The sequence below is a fragment of the Porites lutea genome, chromosome 4 (assembly GCF_958299795.1).
Source record: "Porites lutea chromosome 4, jaPorLute2.1, whole genome shotgun sequence".
NCBI lineage: Eukaryota > Metazoa > Cnidaria > Anthozoa > Scleractinia > Poritidae > Porites > Porites lutea.
The window spans coordinates 43,908,074-43,924,822 of record NC_133204.1 but is presented as its reverse complement, the minus strand read 5'-3'; the positions used below and the strand labels follow the sequence as shown (position 1 = coordinate 43,924,822).

Sequence of the window (16,749 nt, the reverse complement as noted above, 5' to 3'; positions counted from 1 at the left end):
ATTGACATTGCATCGGAAAGTGCGCAAGCCAGAATTTAAGTAGTAACTTTTTTTATCAGTTTGAATTATTTTTAGATAGTTTTATTTTTTTATTAACTTTTTGATGCTTTTTATAATTGCTATTAGTAGTTTTTAGATAGTCATTTTACGACAATTCTCTTTCGTACACAAGAAGAATGTACATAGGGTATATATTTTAATATTCATATTCTTGAATTATTATTATTATTATTATTATTATTATTATTATTATTATTATTATTATTATTATTATTATTATTATTATTATTATTATAAGTGCGAGAACTAAGATTGTCCTGGTGGGACAGTGACTGTGGTGTCGACAAATTGCGAGGAAATCTGATGATGAGTAGCGCATAGCTTCTTTATAATGACTTCCTCAGAAATTGTCGAGGCAACCCTGTTCTAGAGGCTTCTCAGGACAAGTCAAGCGTTCCGATCGACGAGTCATTGAATTTCACCACGGCTTAAAAAAAGCAGTAGGAAGAGTGCTGACGGACTATGTCCTATCTGAAAGGGTATTCTTACCCAAAGCTTTAAGGATACCAAAAATCATAGAAAATGGTTAAATCGTTCCTGCTAAAAAATGCGAGCCAACATGCATATAAATTGGTTCGGGCTACCGAAGACAAAATGCCTCACGCAGACGAACGTGCAAAGATAACATTAAGCAAGAAAGCCATGAGCTCTCTTGCATTGAGAGGTCACCTTGTTTCCTTGGAAACACTGATCACCGAAGATAAGCCCTTACCTTTAACAACAGTATTTCAGCGTGATAGTTTTGATTTGCATTTTTTTGTAAATGGGTTATTGAATTTTTCCTGAAATCGTATTTTGGCCACCTGAAATTTGGGAGCTGATTGGGTTGTTAGCAAGATATTTTGAATTCCACTGGGCGGGATAGAACTGCCTCAGTGCGTTATTGTATCACATTTGTCTTATAAGTCTGTTTTGCACGCAGAAGATTTCTCGTCTTTAAAGGAATAGGAGAACTTCATCCTCGTAATCATTTTTAAGCTTTCTGTTTTCATTGTCTGTAATCGAAATTTTATGTGGTCTAAAAACTTGCCTGAATCCGTTCTCGTTAAAAGCTCAGATGCTATTTACGCATTGCGGATAATAAAGTATGACATTCTGGTTAACTCATACAGTTTAAACACGCTTACCCAGAGGTATGTCTTGTTAGCAGTGATTCCACCAACAGCCATGTCGTAATCCGTCATATTTCTTCCATCAGCAAATGAGGTGAAACCCACTGCACACCAACCAGTTGTTTTGCAGCTCACGTTGAAAATCAACTTTTCGTCACCATCATACGCCCATTGCAGCGTAAAATTTTCATCACCAGAATCGAAGGTGTAGTAGTTCAACACATTGCTTGCACAAGCAGCAAAAGACAGCACAGCTAGTGCAAAGACAGCGAAGATTTGGCTGAGGAAATGCATTTTACTTCTGAAGGTTCCAGTGAATGCTGAGGTGGTTAATAAATGATACAATGGATCGAAATCATTTCAGCAATGCTTCTCAAAAAGCTGTAAATCAATTTATCCGATGACCTTCGCGATTGGTCACCGTTAAATTATAACTTTAACGCTTAACAAACCAACCGGATCTTTATGGTGGCATCATAACTTCATAAACGTATAGCCTTTATCACATGTTTGAAATTTTGGGTAAGATTCCAAGGTTACGCCGGCCAAGGTTTGGTTATTCAGTTGAAAAGTTACCTCCACGATTTCTTGTTTGTTTTGTGACTTCAAATTAACGAGAACTTTGGATGCAGATATTGCATGACTACAGAACCTTACGCTTTGTCCAGTTCTTTTTCAATGGTATCATAATTATTATACCATGACCAATTTGCAGATTGAAGCTTAACCGCATAGAAATAATTATTTTCAAACAATATAATGAACATGTTTGTCCATAAACCAAAACTCTGCTCGGCCGAACAAATAATTGGTGCAACTGATTTAAATGAAAAATAAGGTTGTTCGGGGTTGGGCGGGTGGGGGCGATTTTGGGGGGAACGGGACCGTTTCCCCTACCTTGCATTCCCGGCTCCCGCCCCTTTCTTCTTTGCTTCGTCCATTTTACCTTTATTTGATTGCAAAATATTAAGCATTGTTGAGTGATTTTCCCCTTTTTCTGCCGCTACCCACCCTTATAGAACTCCCACCTCCCGCCCTTTCCTCTCTCGCAACCCAGCCCTCCTTTCGCCAATTAACCCGGGCTTCCAACTAACAGGAAGGAGAAACCGTGAGCGGACACCCTCAAGACGCGAAAAAAGGTGTCCGTACATTGAGCTAGCCGCTTACGAGAATGTAAAAATACAGAGTTTATATGGGAGTTGAGAAAAACGGGGTTTTGTGTAGTGTCCGTTAGGAGAGCTTCAACTGTAGTTGAACTGCCGATACTAACAAATCCAACCACAGGTCCGCAGGGGTAATCAGGATTGCGAGTCAAGCGCTCTAATAGCTCGGCCTCGCTGCTCAGTACCTTTCAAACAAGACTTTGATAATTTTCAAGTTTTAATTCTAGGACAGTCGAAAGAGACTTATTTTAAAAAGTCTATTTTATTCAAATAGATATAGATATAAATAAGAGTCGAGATTAAACCAAGACTATAAACAAAGTGTTAGCCCTGTTAACGTACTTGGTCTTTTTCCCAGCAAAAATCTTTCTTCTCTTATTGTTTGAGATTTTTTTTAAGAATTACAGTTGCCTGAACATTATTACTAAAGATTAGGAAATAAAATTTTCAGTGCAGCCAGATTGATTATCCCAGTCATCGGTCGGTTAGAAATTCTGAGTTAAATTATTATGTCCCCAGACCCAAAACTGAGTCTGCAAAAAGGAGCCTACACTACAGAGGATCTGTTCTGTGGAACAAGATTCCCTCAGAGATTAGAAAACTGCCTAGTTTAAATGTTTTTAAAACTTCGATTCATGGGAAAGATTTTTCTAATACACCATGACCCATTGTAACTCTTATTATTCATAATTAATGTAAGTTTTTGTATTTTTAACATTATAGTCAATAGTTCCTTAGCTTTTTAGTCTTAGTATTTTAGTCTAGTTTTAAACACGATTCCTAGGAAGACCATGTAAAATGATACGATTTCGTGTATAAATAAAGATTGATGATGATGATGATGATGGTTCATTGGCTCATACACTGTTAACTGAAAAGATCTGTTTTAAGCGCTGAATTTGCTTTGGGCTGTCTCGAAAAAGGTAAACCAATAGCGTATAATTTGGCTATTTCGTCCACCTAAGGGCTAATTTGGACATGCAAGCTTCCCAGACTGGACTGGAATATATCTTTGATAGGCTGTTTTGGTTCCAATTGAGCTCAAATGGCTCCACGGCCGTCTGTTACGAGGGGGAAAGGGGGGGGGGGGAAGGGGGAGGGGGGTCGAAGAGACGACTGGCATTTCAGACTAACCTGAAATTGGTGCTCTCTTGCGTAGTCAATCTATCGACAGCATAAAGACGGAACAGTTGTGACCTCGTTAATTAACCGATTTCCGATAGTATATCTGAAAAGACTTTTCAGTCATTCAAGGATGGCGAATTCAACTGTTGTCTCGGTATTACTGACAGTGCAGGAGCTCCTGACAGAGTCATTCATTCTTTATAGTACGCCAGTACGCCCAAAATGCCGAAGTTTAGTAATAAAAAAGAAAAATAAACGAACAAAGAACAAAAAAAAACCAACAACAAAGATATACAAATCAAAGGAACAGAAGGCAAATAAAGAATAGCTGCAAAAAGGCACATTTGCCTAAAGGGTAACTCCCTTTTTTACTTTTCCCTGATTTTGTCACACGCTAAATACGGTGAGTGAAGCTCATTGTCGGTTTGTCAGTCAAGCTCTTGGAATACACAGTGAAAGGCCTAAATTAAAAGGAACAAAAGGCAACGATCTGGACAAGAATAACAAATGTCGCAACTCTTAACCCCATGCCACTCGCTGTGTTTTTTACGGTGGTTGACTCTGCCTCCATGATCAAGTTGTACTTTTTTGTCGATACTCCTGTGTGGCTGTGTTTTAAGCTTGCGTCCAGACCTAAGTGTGCGTCGTTGCTATGCCAAGCCCTTACTATCCAAACTTGACTGTTACTCTGCAAATCAAAAGGAAAACAGATATTCAAAAAAATGTCCATTCCTTACATTATGTGCGACTTTATTTTAATAAGCAGAATATTATGCGCTTCTTACCGTAAACTGAACATCTTTGCTGTCCCCTTCCGTAGTATCAATCCTTTCAAACTGTATATTAGTATATCCGTTCTCTTCTGAGGCTTTTATGAGCTTGTAATCTGGAGTGGGATCCTTTGTTGGTATTCCTGGACCAGTGCTTTGGTATCCCTGCCGGCAAAAATTAAAGAAGTAGAAAAGAATATTTCGTGTTTAAATGATATTTCCGCTTGATGACTTTCGGTTATTTCTCTCTTGCAGTTTAGGTTCAGTTTTAGCGTTATGAGATTTTCGCTCTGTGCACCATTAAAGCGTTATGTCATAAAATATTTTAAGGATCTTTCTTGAATGCATTAGTGGATGAAACAGATTCCAAAACTACAAGTCCTCTTCAGTTTTTCAGTTGACTCAGAAATAATTAACTGCATCAAGAAATGTCAATTGTTGGTGAACAACATATCAGTCTTCCCATTAACTGATATATTGTGATCATACATACAGTACTAACTCGCATGATCAGTTTTAGATAGGAAAATCGATAAGCGCGGGGACACGCCAGATGACGTTTTTGATCAAAGAGAAATGGTTGATAACGACAGGAAAAGGCAGCCTCGTTCCCACAGCTGTTCCCAGGGTTCGAGGTTGAGGAAAAGGTTCATTCACTAACTTGTAAATCTACTTGTAAGCCTTAAGAAAGGATATGAAGGTGAAGCAAAGTAGCTCCTAAAAGCATCTGGTTTTTCAATTGGAACCGATTGATTCCCTCACGTACCAAAGTAAGGCTGAATATTTGTAACAGTCTATAACCGTTAGGAGGGGGACATTGGGGGGGTCTGAACACCGCAACACCGCAAAAAATTTTGCCGAACACCGCATCACCGCAAGAAAAGTCGGTGGATCACCGTCACCGCAATATCTATTTTCAGTCTGATGATTTTAGCGTCAGTACAAGATAAAGCTTTCAAGATTTTGCCTTTGACCTTAAGAAAATCTCTGAAACAACACATAACGGGGCCAAAGCTATAGTTACTCTGCCTATGCCTTTCGATCTTGGTTGTTACGTACACTTTGACTCTAGAATCCTAGAAGATCTATGAACTTGAGCGGAAAATTACCGCTGCCTCGTGCTACAAGAATATTTCCGGGGAGTCGCTTGTCCTGAAATTAATTAACATTGTCACAGAAAAATACTCCCAGTCTCCTTTCTTGAATATTTAAGTTTCAGGCTTTGAAACCTTTTAACTATGGGTACTCAGGCATAGACCGTATGCATGATGATGTAACACGCCCGAAAGGCAGTATGGTAGTTGTAGTCACGCCCAAATCCAAGATGGCGGCCGGTTGTGCTAGTAGTGGGGGAAATAGGAAAAGTACGTAGTATTTGACGTATCTGAAGGCTCAAACAAATACCCCGAGCCGCTACTTGACCGCCCGGCCACATAGGGCTTATATCTGGTCCTGAAAATGATTTCGTGGATTTCGTGTTGATTGATGACCTGCTAACCTGAAGGACGAACCTCTCCAATTTCGTATTGCTTCAAAATACCCGACGATAGTGTTTTGCTATACCCTTTCTGAGACGTTTCCACACCCTGTTTAGGACACACTTGCTTGAATTATATACTCCATTCAGATCCTGTTCAGGGCAGAGAGGCCAAATTACATAAACCAGCGGCACGTCACTGTATAGGTCATATATCGAATATCTTTAATTTTCAAACCCAGAACAGCCCGCGACTCATTTATTCTAGCCAAAACAAGTTTTCGCGTTACCACGTTGGCTTGAAATTTTATTCTTTCTTTATTTTTTTTTCTCTGTTATTTCTTTTTTAAACAACAAAAAAATACACCTTACCCCTCCCCCTTGTCCCTCCCCCCTAGTCTCCCGCGGCCCGTTCATGCGCTTGATATCAATAGCTATTTGACCCATTTGAGAAAGTAGACAAAAATAGGTCAAATAGTGATCCAAACAGCGTCTTAAAGGTCCCAGAAGATCGAACGACCTTGGAGTGGGTTTAGACAGATATCAGATTGACCTCCGTACGACCTTATACAGTTAAGACTAGCTACGATATTCACATACAGAGACAATGCGTGTTACTTACCAAATGCATTCTACAAACTTCGCGAGTCTCTTTTCCTCCTTGTTTATGGAGCATCGAAATTTGTTTTTCCACCTATAGTCTTCTCCACCTTTGCCCTCCTGGTAAAAAAAAGCTACGCAATGAACTACGCATTCAGGATCGACAGGATCAGCTGCGTCAGTCGCAAGGTTTTCGCTCATCTTGCCTGACGGACGTACATGTGGCGATCCGGGTCGCGAAGGTCACGTTGCTTATCAAGTTAATTAATATAAATGAAAAACAGGCTTAGGATCGGTGACGGGCAGCGTATTTAATATTAACTAGAGAGTATTAGAGGACCCTTACAGTGTATTTTATTTCAAATCAAACATGCTAAATTTAGAACTGACAAGCTTCAAAATGGAAACTGCGACACCGCAGATAACTTCGTTTCACCGAACACCGCAGACTTTAAGACGCAAACATCGCACACCGTGAGGTTTAAGAACACCGCAACACCGCAAGCTGAGATTTTATTCACCGCAACACCGCATGAAAAAATGCCTAACACCGCAACACCGCAAATCCCCAATGTCCCCCTCCGTTAGTAAGGAATCGGCAGTCAGACAATGAGAGCGCTATTGTATATAATTATGACTTCGCCAAACGAGCCAAATTTAGCTTCTGAGTCATAATTAAATGATTTTTAAACTCTTTATCACGTCAGATCGTTTTCCTATCCTTGCAAGCGCATGTTTAGAGTATTTTTATCGTTGTAAAGAACTGGTTGAGAGACTTACATCAAGGTATGGCGTGTTGGAGGCGACATGTACACCACCAACGGCCATATCGTAATTTTCCATCCTTCTGCCTTCAGAACTTTCTGTAAAGCCCACTCCACACCAACCCGTAGTTTTACATGTCATGTTGAAGACCAACTTGCCTTTGTCATGCGCCCATTGCAGCTTGAACATTCCATTATCGGAATCAAAGCTGACATAGTTCAACGCATCGACTGCGAAAAAATTGTAAGGAAATAAAACTAGCACACAAAGACAAGAGAACTGGGAAGGGACCATCACGTTTTCCGGCTGTGGCTAAGCTACTGTGTTGTGTGAGGAAAGGCTGCTTAACTATAAGAACCTTGTTTCATGAAGGTATTTATAATTAACTGAAAACCTTTTGGATTACGCGCATCATACGTAAGTTAAAACTTTTTTAAAAGAAATTGCGTAGTTACGACAAAGAAATACTGATATGAACACTTATATTATGATTTACTTGTCCTTACAGCGGACCACTATACTGAGCCAGATAAAGACCGATAAACAAAAGCTACGTACTGAGATAGAGTCAGCCACACAATATATATGTTTTTAAAATTATTATTGTTGTCGGCACTTTGTAGCATCACAGTGACTACGGATTACACTCTTTCGGCTTACTTGTGTTTAAGTATTGTGTTTCAGTTAAAGCTTTCAGTGCATGTCAGCTGGGAAAATGTGTTACTGACTTCTGCCTCATATATTTCATAAAAAAGTAGCTTTTGATTGGTTTAATTAAAAATGTTTTCTCATTAAGTTAATGCCTTTCAATCTAAAAACATTTCAATCGGCTCCGAAAACAGTTTGCTTGAAATCTAGATTATTCGCAGACATTAAGATTCTGGTTCAAAAAATTTTAATTTGTTTTGTTCAATCATTACAGTTTATTAACTTTTAACCTGAAAGATTAATTTTGAACTAAAGACATTTAGGCAAAGTTGGTCATTCAAATATTTGTGAGCTATTAATTAACAGTAATGAAAAGACACGAAAAGTGGATTCTTGGGTTAAAATTGAAGAAAGATCATTTGTCCCATTAGACACGTTTATGGGTCATAGAGTTCGAAATTTGGGCTCATCAAACAGTGCAATTATTTATATAAAAGTTTCTTTAAAAGCGGGATTTCTTTCGGTGCCGTAACTTTTACAAAAAGAAGTATTTGGCTGTAGATATTGCATAGCTACGCACAACCAGGTACGTTGGCCAGTTTTTTTCAGCAATGGATAAAATATTGCAGTGGCTGACCAAATTTAAAATAAAAGCTTTTTTTAGCTCATATTTCATAAAAAAATAGCATTTGATTCGTTCAATTAAAAATGTTTTCTAATTAAGTTAATGCCTTTCAATCAAAAAACATTTCAATTGGCTCCGAAAATAGTTTGGTTGAAATCTAGATTATTCGCAGACATTAAGACTGATTCTGGTTCAAAAAAATTTATTTGTTTTGTTCAATCATTACAGTTTATTAACTTTTAACTCTGAATGCTTTAATTTTGAACTAAGAACATTTAGGCGAAGTTGGTCATTCAAATATTTGTGAACTATATTGACAGCAATGAAAAGACACGAAAAGTGGATTCTTGAGTTAAAATTGAAGAGAGATCATATGTTCCATTTGATAGAATGCGGCATAGAGTTCGAAATTTGGGCTCAACAAACAGTGCGATTATTTATATAAAAGTTTTTTTAAAAGCAGGTTTCGGTGCCGTAACTTTTACGAAAAGAAGTATTCGGCTGCCGATATTGCATAGCTACGTACAGCCAGGTGCGTTTGCCAGTTTTTTTTCAGCAATGGATAAAATATTGCAGTGGCTGACCAAATTTAAAGTAAAAGCTTTTTTTAGCTGTTCGAAAATAATTACAAAAACTTGAATGACGTTAAATTGTTCTCGTTGGTATTTACAAAACAAATTTAAAAAGAGTCACTAGCGGGCTGGGCAAATAAGTGAAGCAGCTAATTCAAATCGGAAAATGATCATGACATGCAAAGCGTTCCCCGATTTGGGAGGGGCAAACCAGTTGTCCATGTCTGACAAGAGTGGCCGAAATAAACAAAACTAACCTAGCAGTGGGGAAGGAATCGAATTTATATCCTCCGAATGGTAAGACCATCGCTGTGGACACGTATCTGTATTTTTCAAACCGATCGTTGGTATTTTTCTGTGTATTATATTTTGAACTGGGACGTCAAGTTTAACTAAAGAAAAGTAAAGTTAAGTCCATTGTTCTAATATACTAATTAGATAGGAAATCAGACCACAACAAGCGTATAAACAAGCTGTTAGTCACGAAAACATATTTGGCCTTTTTTCCGAAGAATTCGTTACTATTTTTTTCATTTTGAATTAAGACTATTCAACCTGCTTGGTATTGTTAGGAAACGGAAAGTTAACTAAATCCCAGCTTGAAATTTGACTCTACTTCGGTTACATCAAAAGAGGAGAGGGTTACCTGATATATGTTTAATAAGTGGATCTTAGTGTAGCGTATCTTTCATTGTTCCGGCCTTTTGTTTTGCTCTAATTCACAACTAACATTTAACATTTGCAAAATAAAAATGTGTGTTTTTCGGCATTAGCATCTGCAATCATGAGCAAATTGTGAAAGAGCAGAATTATATGGTGGAGAGTGGAGTTCAGTGGTCTTTCAATCTAGTTATTTTAGACCTTCAAGACCAAAACTCAAGAGGGAAATTAAATTTTGTTGTACAGGTTGTTTTTCCAAGATATCAAGTCGGCAACTTTATTCTCGAGCGCGCCCGCCCGCCATCGGTTCCATTTTAGCTGCTCCCGATCTCACGCGGCGTTTTACATATTTTCAGAAATTGCAATTTACCAGTGACAGTGCGACAACTGATCAGTGTTATTTTCCTGTAATCTGATTGGTCAGTTTGTCTAGTTGGCACGGGTTATGTACAATAGTCGCACTTCAACAGCCCTTGTAGCAAAGCAAATTCCAAGTTCTTTCAAAAATGACAGGTTAACATTGTCACCAGCTGCTCGTGCCGTTGCATCCCTAGATTTGAGTACCTGTTCCGAGGCATATCGCTGTCTATTTATGTCTTCCAAAAAAGCTTTTAGGTCCTACCTTATGATTTTCAAGTGTGCGTTAGCGAAATGGCTACGCTCTTCAACTGTAGAGATCTCTGATGCGCCTTCAATGTACAGGTGAAGTTGTTCACCGCGCTTATCGCCAAGAAAACTGGAATCCGTTTGATCTTTTTTGGACTGCATCGTCGCGAATAGCTTCGATAATATAATTATGCAATCTTTTATAGAAAGAACTTTAAAGTTGCTATGCTAATAAAGTTCCAGCCATAAAATCTATTTCGTCCCATCGCCATGGCTTATACTTTTCAAGCGACAACGTTTTTTCAATCAGGTTTGTCTCTTATAAAATTAGTAAGACAAAATTAATTACGACAGCTTTGCTTATCATAAATTACAATGACAAAATTTTGTTCAGAATAACAAAAATTTTGCTCATTACGTGCAATTTGCGACAAATTTATCTACAAAATACGACAGCTATTAATTACAAATTAAGCCAATCAGATTGCAAATTACAACAGATCAGGATGCGATGCAGGAAGGGGCGCAGTTTTCAATATAAGCCTCGATCATCTAAAGGGCCCTCTTAGATGCTAGCTAAATAAGTAGGGGTGGGAGTACATACATACATTAAAAAATCAGTGTCCAACTTAAAAGCCGGACTTCTCCGTAATGTAACATACAGTCTTGTACTGGCGTATAATGCGATAGTTTTCAAACGTTTTAGAAAACGGTGTGAAACCCCAGATTTAGAGCAAATAAGTGAATACGATCAAGGACAGAATAGTATATGTCGTAACTCTCGTCTTCATGCCATTTGCTGTTGCCTCTTTGATCAAGTTGTACTTTCTTGTTGACACTCCTGTGTGGCTGTGTTGCAAGGTTGAGTTGTCGAGACCCAAGGGAGCGTCGTAGTTATTCTGCCAAGCCCTAACTATCCAAACTTCGCTGTTACTCTGAAGATCAGAAAGAGAACAGACAGCAGAATTCTGAATTAACCGTAAGAATGTGCCTAGTTATTCAGCTGTATTGGTAGCTAGAATCTGCTATAGCCGTAAAGCCCCCAACTCGTGAGACCTTAGTTTTTAAGGAAAAGGGGGACTGAACCTGTGTAACAGTCTAAAAATTGTAGTAAATTAAAATAGAGTGAGGCCAGTCCCATCAGTTCCTATCATGCATTAGCCCTATATAATTATGTTCATTTTGTATTTTCCCTGTTTTTAACACTGGAAATAAAATACGTCTCACTTCTTACCGTAAACTGAACATCTTTGTCGTCCCCTTCTGTAGTATCAATCCTTTCAAACTGTATATTAGTATATCCATTTTCTTCTGAAGCTTTTATGAGCCTGTAATCTGGAGTGGGATCCTTTGTTGGTATTCCTGGACCAGTGCTTTGGTATCCCTGTGTAAAAAAAATTAAGGAAATAGATGAAGAAATATTGTACATCACCACTTGTCTGATGACTTTTGTTTATTTTCCTTACTGCCCACAGTCTATAATTATCAATTGAAAGTTGAAGCCTAAACGAATAAACGAATAGCGTCAAACAAAAATAGTGACATATATGGTTCTTCGAAGTCGGTGTAGCGGCAGAAAACAAACTGAGAAGCAGTTACACATATGAGATACAACGCGCCATTAAGCAATTGACACTATCATCCAGATAACATCTCTTATTCCCTTTCGATACTCCCTTAGAGTTTGGGCCAGTATTTACATAGCCAGTGTATAGCACTGAAACTTCGTGTACTCATGGTATTTTTTGGACCTAGTACCCCTCTTTTCGTTTCTGTTTTTAGCCTTTCTCTCTCAGTTTATTGTTTAATTGAATTGTGCTTTAATCGAAGAATATTAAAAATATTTTAAAACACTATCGTACATATGGCCTCCAAAAGTGACACTTACTTTTTGACTTAAATTGCATGATTCCTTTTATGTTTGTATCCATTATCATACCGGTTCACTTTTCTAACCTTTCAATTTAATAATTTTCCGTTTTCTTTAGTATAACTGTTAGTAGAAACACAAGTTGGGAGACTGACTTACATCAAGATATAACGCCGAGTTGGAGTCAACACCACCTACAGCCATATCGTAATTTACCATTCCCTTGCCATCAGAAGTCTGGGCGAAGCCCACTCCACACCAGCCTATAGTCTTACAGGTCATATTGAAAACCAGCTTTCCATCGTCATGCGTCCACTGCAGCTTGAACATTCCGTTATCGAAATCGACAGAGGCCTGTGCATCGACTACACAAAAATAAAAAGGCGGAATGAATAACGCACAAAAAGCTGCGTAGAGCTGGGAAGAGAGCATCTTTTACTGTCGGCTTTAAACTGAACGCTGTGTTGAGAACAAACTGTATCGTTGAAAAATAGCTAGACTAAAATCGATAACTGAGTCATTTTCAAACTCACTGCTTTTATAAGTACATCGTACATTAATTAGTCTATTGATTTGTTATAAATTACGTACGACAAAGAAATATGCTAACACTTACATTATGATTGATTAGTGTACTTGTTCATCAACCACTATTAACAAAAACGAGGTAAACAGTGGTTCGGCAGACAGTGCCAAATGCACAATATGTTTGTCTGAATTAAGTATTTTATAGTAGCATGCTACTGACTATAGAGTACTGCGTACTTGTAAAAAAGACCACTTCAGTCTCATATTATCCACCACTGGTATGGATCCAATATAAGTTTTCAAGAAGGTTTGACGCTATATCGATTCAGATTATTTTTAGCTCCTAGTTTTAATAAAGAGATACGTTCTAGAAAAAAAAAAAAACGCTTAACCCAAGTTTAAGGGACTTCCACACGCACTGATTTGTGGTGGGAGTAAACCGAAATGTTTTGCTAAGCGAAAACTTTGTCGTAGATGGGCTTGTAAAGAAGACTGTTCGCAGCTCTTTGACTTCTCAACGCAAGATAGAAGAACGCGGTAAATACATTCTTGCCCCCGGTACTTACCGTATTTTCTCGTATAATAGCCAGGGCGATTATTTTATCTTTGTTCGCATCAAAAGGGGGCGATTATTTAGTCGAGGGAGGGCGATTATTCGAGGGAGGCAATAATTATTTTTTTTTTTATTCAAGGGAGGCGATTATTTTAAATATTACCATCAAAGGGGCGCGACCTTAGCTCTTTTGACCATTCTCGACCTGAGAACTCTTCGCACATGATGTCGTGATTACACGCGCGGGCAGACGGAGATCTGGGGCTGACACTGCGGACTCGACCGTAAAGCGCGTAGCTCGTAGCGCGACGGGCAGGGGTAGGGAGTAGGTAGGTGAGCGGAAAATTGATATTAACACTTCAAGGGTTATGGTTCTCCCTGCCCTCTACCCCCTCGTTTGCCTATTCTTTTCCTACTATATTGCTGACTCAGCTGACTGGAAAACTATGCGTTTGTCTGTTCTTATCATTCTTAGACTACGATTTATTGTAATTCTTTAGAAATTTTTGAATTTAGATTTTTAATTGAGATATTTTTTACCTTCACTTTGTTTTAGTATCTCATTTCAATGAAAAAAAAAAAATGTAATTAAAGTGATCCCCCAGTTCATAAATTTTTGGATGGCCCCTTCACCTAGCATGATCTAGCACTCACGAGGGACACTCTGGAGCCCGAAGGTATTCCAGTAACCGTTTTTAATTATACAGTGGCCGTGTTTTCACGACGCCGGATGTCTCGCTTAACATTCCAGAAGGTGTTTTGTTTACAGACTAAGTTAAGCGACTTAAAACTGATAGGTGTTTTCACGAGCAAGATTATTACATTTCACTTTGGTAATTTGAGGAGAGCACGCGCGAATAAATCAATTTCAATAATATGGCGGGAGACGGAGAAGATGGTCGCATGTACGTCCTACTTCTTTTCATTACTGTGTTTATGCGGTTGGCTTTCATCCGACGGAGGAGCCGATTTCAACAAAGGCTGCGATTGCTCACAATTAGAAGCAGGATGAGAAGAACAGATGCGTGCTCTCTTCAGTTACGGAGAAAATTTCGTAAAAGGAAAATCGCTTGGGTTCTTGAGAGGCCACAGTTCTGGTTCGAGCATATGGTTTTAAGCCATTATTGGCAGCTGGTTCACGCCTAAAAAGCGCCTCCGAAAGGCTCTGCTCCTCTCCATCCCTGATGCTCTCGTCGTCACCGGACTCTGATAAATCTTCCAATGATGGTCCAGGAATTGCCGCCGGGGCGGAGTTGTCGTCTATGAAACCACATTCAACAACGGTTTTCGGTGTAATTTTGGCTCGGCAGCCCAGCATCTCGTTTAACTCTTCATAATACGTGAAAGATTCACGGTCGTTTCCGCTTTTGTTGTTGTGGTCCTTCACACGTTTGTATTCGTCTTCGAGGTTCTTGATCTTGGACTTGCACTGGGCTGCCGTGCGGATGGACGTGAGTCCCTGTTCCCTCAACAGACTATTCAGTTCTCTGGCAATAGATTCCCACACAGCTGAATTTTGCCTTTTGCTAATTGGATGGTGATCCTTCCAGGTTTCGATAAGAAAACGTATTTCTGCATCCGACCAGTTGGGGGAGCGACCTTTGGTACTGGTATCATTGCTGGAATTTTCAACCCTGGGGCCTTCACTTACACCACTTACACTGGCACTCTGGTATGGGCTCATTTGTGATTCAGCCGGCGAGGCTGGTCGCGAAAATCTTGCTTGTGGAAGCCACAGTTGATTTTGGAAGGCCGGAAAAATATATGGACCACGTGCGGGAACGGGGTCGGCAAAGTGATCGCTCACAGGAGGAATAACGAAGCGACGAGATTCCCTAAAGCGTATAATTTGCTACGTTAGCTGAATGCTTTACATCTCGAATGTTTAAAGGACGCGAAAGAAACTCACCTTGCATGGCTTGATAGTGCATCATTTGATGGGTCGCTTCTTGGATCATAAAAAGGAAAAGTATTCGCTCTATGATTATCCATGTTGTTTTGAATGCCGCAGAAGTTTCACGCAGGAATGAATCAAAAATAGCAGGCGTGTTGTATTTCCGATTTGACAGCCCTGTCAAGTTAATAACCACAAACGACTCCTAATTGGCCGAAATTAATTACCAACTCGCTTAAGCTACCTGGTTTAGTGGCTTAAATTTAATGAGAATTCCATTGAAGTTTGCCGACTCGCTTAACTTTAAGCGGGTTGAAAAAACAACTGTTTTCACGGGACTTCCGCTTGTCACTCGCTGAGCGACCTGAAAAACCGCTCGTGAAAACACGGCTAGTGAAACCTGTATTAAGCGGACACCGTATTAAGCGGACACCCTCTATTAATCGGACAGTAGCCGAAGTCCCCAAATCTATTTCCCTCATTTACTTTAAATAAAACCTTTATTAAGCGGACACCTCTATTAAGCGGACGCGGACACCTAAAAAGTACCTGAAATGGTCATTTCTATTGTTTCCAACCTGCATTAAACGGACACTTGTAACTAAATTCCACCACCCAACATGCCAGACACCGGAAATGCTAAAGATTGCCTCGAATATTGTCACCCACAAATTTTCGATTTTTACATTAAACTGAACGTGACTTGACGAACTTTAATATTTGATTAGTTTCCTAGTACAGTATTGTTTTCTCTTTCGTTTTGTTTGTATAGAGCTTTTTTTACTCATCTGATTTCTTCAAATTTGAGTTGCAATCTGTTTTTAAGGTACTATGATCAATTGGTCCACTTTGATAAAAAAATTCATGCAAACGTATATCGTCATAGTCTCTGGGAGTATTCTAAACGTTTCCTTTGTTCATATATCTACCGACATAACCCAGCGCCAACATGCTGCAGTTCGAATAATATATAAAAACCAAGAGAGGATATTTATCCTCTCTAGACCTCTCTGCATGATAAAAACTTGATTTTGCTATGGCGTGACGGTTTACGTGGCTCTGTCGCGTGACAGTTCTTCGGGTAATCTCCAAGATGGCGGCCTCCTTGAGCGACTTGTTCTATGGTGGTATCGAAGGGTAAGAAGAATCATGATTTACTTAATTTTCAATTTAATTTTCCTTCTCGAAGAAGAAGAAATAACGCAACGCTACTTCCCTTTGATATGACCGTGAGGGAGCTTTAGCTACCACGACGGCGAAGGGCAACAAGAACGGCTAAAAAGCAAAAGGTTATTAAGATAAACATACATTTATTTGCCGTCACTGTACCACTACAACGTGAAAAGGCCTTATACCAGGTTTTATGGAGGGCACCTTTTCTTAGGAAAAAATAGAATTAAAATACTAGGTTATGGGTAACACTTTCCGGCGAAAAGGTTTCAGCTGAGGTTTGGAAACTTGTGAAACTTCAAAAGCTTATATGATAAACTTGCAACACTGGCAAACACATGGTAGTCCGGTTAATGTCATAATCAAAATGAATATCTTGAAAATTTTGTGATAGGATTAGGGGGCAGTTGCTTAAACAGAGCTCCCATTGAGATTTCAAGTTGGCGGGTGTAGGCAATAAGAGGACGGGAATTAACAGCTACAAAGTTCTTTTGTAATTTCTATTTCCTTTGGTCTCCTATGAAAGTAACTGGGGATCATGTTCATGGTAG

At 39.1% G+C, this 16,749-nt stretch overlaps 4 protein-coding genes across 5 annotated transcripts in view; all 4 read right to left on the bottom strand.

The window, feature by feature from the left end:
* The window catches only part of LOC140935824 (DBH-like monooxygenase protein 2 homolog), a 6,861-nt gene extending 5,301 nt beyond the window's left edge, over positions 1–1,560 (bottom strand). The window contains exon 1 of the mRNA XM_073385395.1: positions 1,188–1,560. Coding sequence (XP_073241496.1) covers positions 1,188–1,466 — 279 coding nt within the window. The 5' untranslated portion in view covers positions 1,467–1,560. The remainder of the gene's footprint in view (positions 1–1,187) is intronic.
* A 1,879-nt stretch (positions 1,561–3,439) lies between these two features.
* On the bottom strand, positions 3,440–7,401 carry LOC140935822 (DBH-like monooxygenase protein 1 homolog). The gene is made up of 3 exons (XM_073385389.1): positions 7,088–7,401; positions 4,246–4,395; positions 3,440–4,148 (listed from the first exon to the last, which is right to left on the bottom strand). Exons 1-3 carry the CDS (start codon positions 7,364–7,366, stop codon positions 3,927–3,929), a joined length of 651 nt encoding a protein of 216 aa, XP_073241490.1. The 5' UTR covers positions 7,367–7,401; the 3' UTR covers positions 3,440–3,926.
* Positions 7,402–9,299: 1,898 nt separating this feature from the next.
* On the bottom strand, positions 9,300–12,786 carry LOC140935821 (DBH-like monooxygenase protein 1 homolog). Of its 2 annotated transcripts, XM_073385388.1 has the most exons (4): positions 12,670–12,786; positions 12,213–12,418; positions 11,418–11,567; positions 9,300–11,118 (listed from the first exon to the last, which is right to left on the bottom strand). In XM_073385388.1, exons 2-4 carry the CDS (start codon positions 12,381–12,383, stop codon positions 10,912–10,914), a joined length of 528 nt encoding a protein of 175 aa, XP_073241489.1. In that variant the 5' UTR covers positions 12,384–12,418; positions 12,670–12,786; the 3' UTR covers positions 9,300–10,911. The 2 variants fall into 2 exon arrangements, with proteins under 2 accessions (XP_073241489.1, XP_073241488.1); XM_073385387.1 differs by lacking the exon at positions 12,670–12,786 and having other exon boundaries at positions 12,213–12,523.
* Positions 12,787–14,131: 1,345 nt separating this feature from the next.
* On the bottom strand, positions 14,132–15,395 carry LOC140934740 (uncharacterized). The gene is made up of 2 exons (XM_073384313.1): positions 15,044–15,395; positions 14,132–14,969 (listed from the first exon to the last, which is right to left on the bottom strand). Exons 1-2 carry the CDS (start codon positions 15,124–15,126, stop codon positions 14,132–14,134), a joined length of 921 nt encoding a protein of 306 aa, XP_073240414.1. The 5' UTR covers positions 15,127–15,395.
* Positions 15,396–16,749: the final 1,354 nt, after the last annotated feature.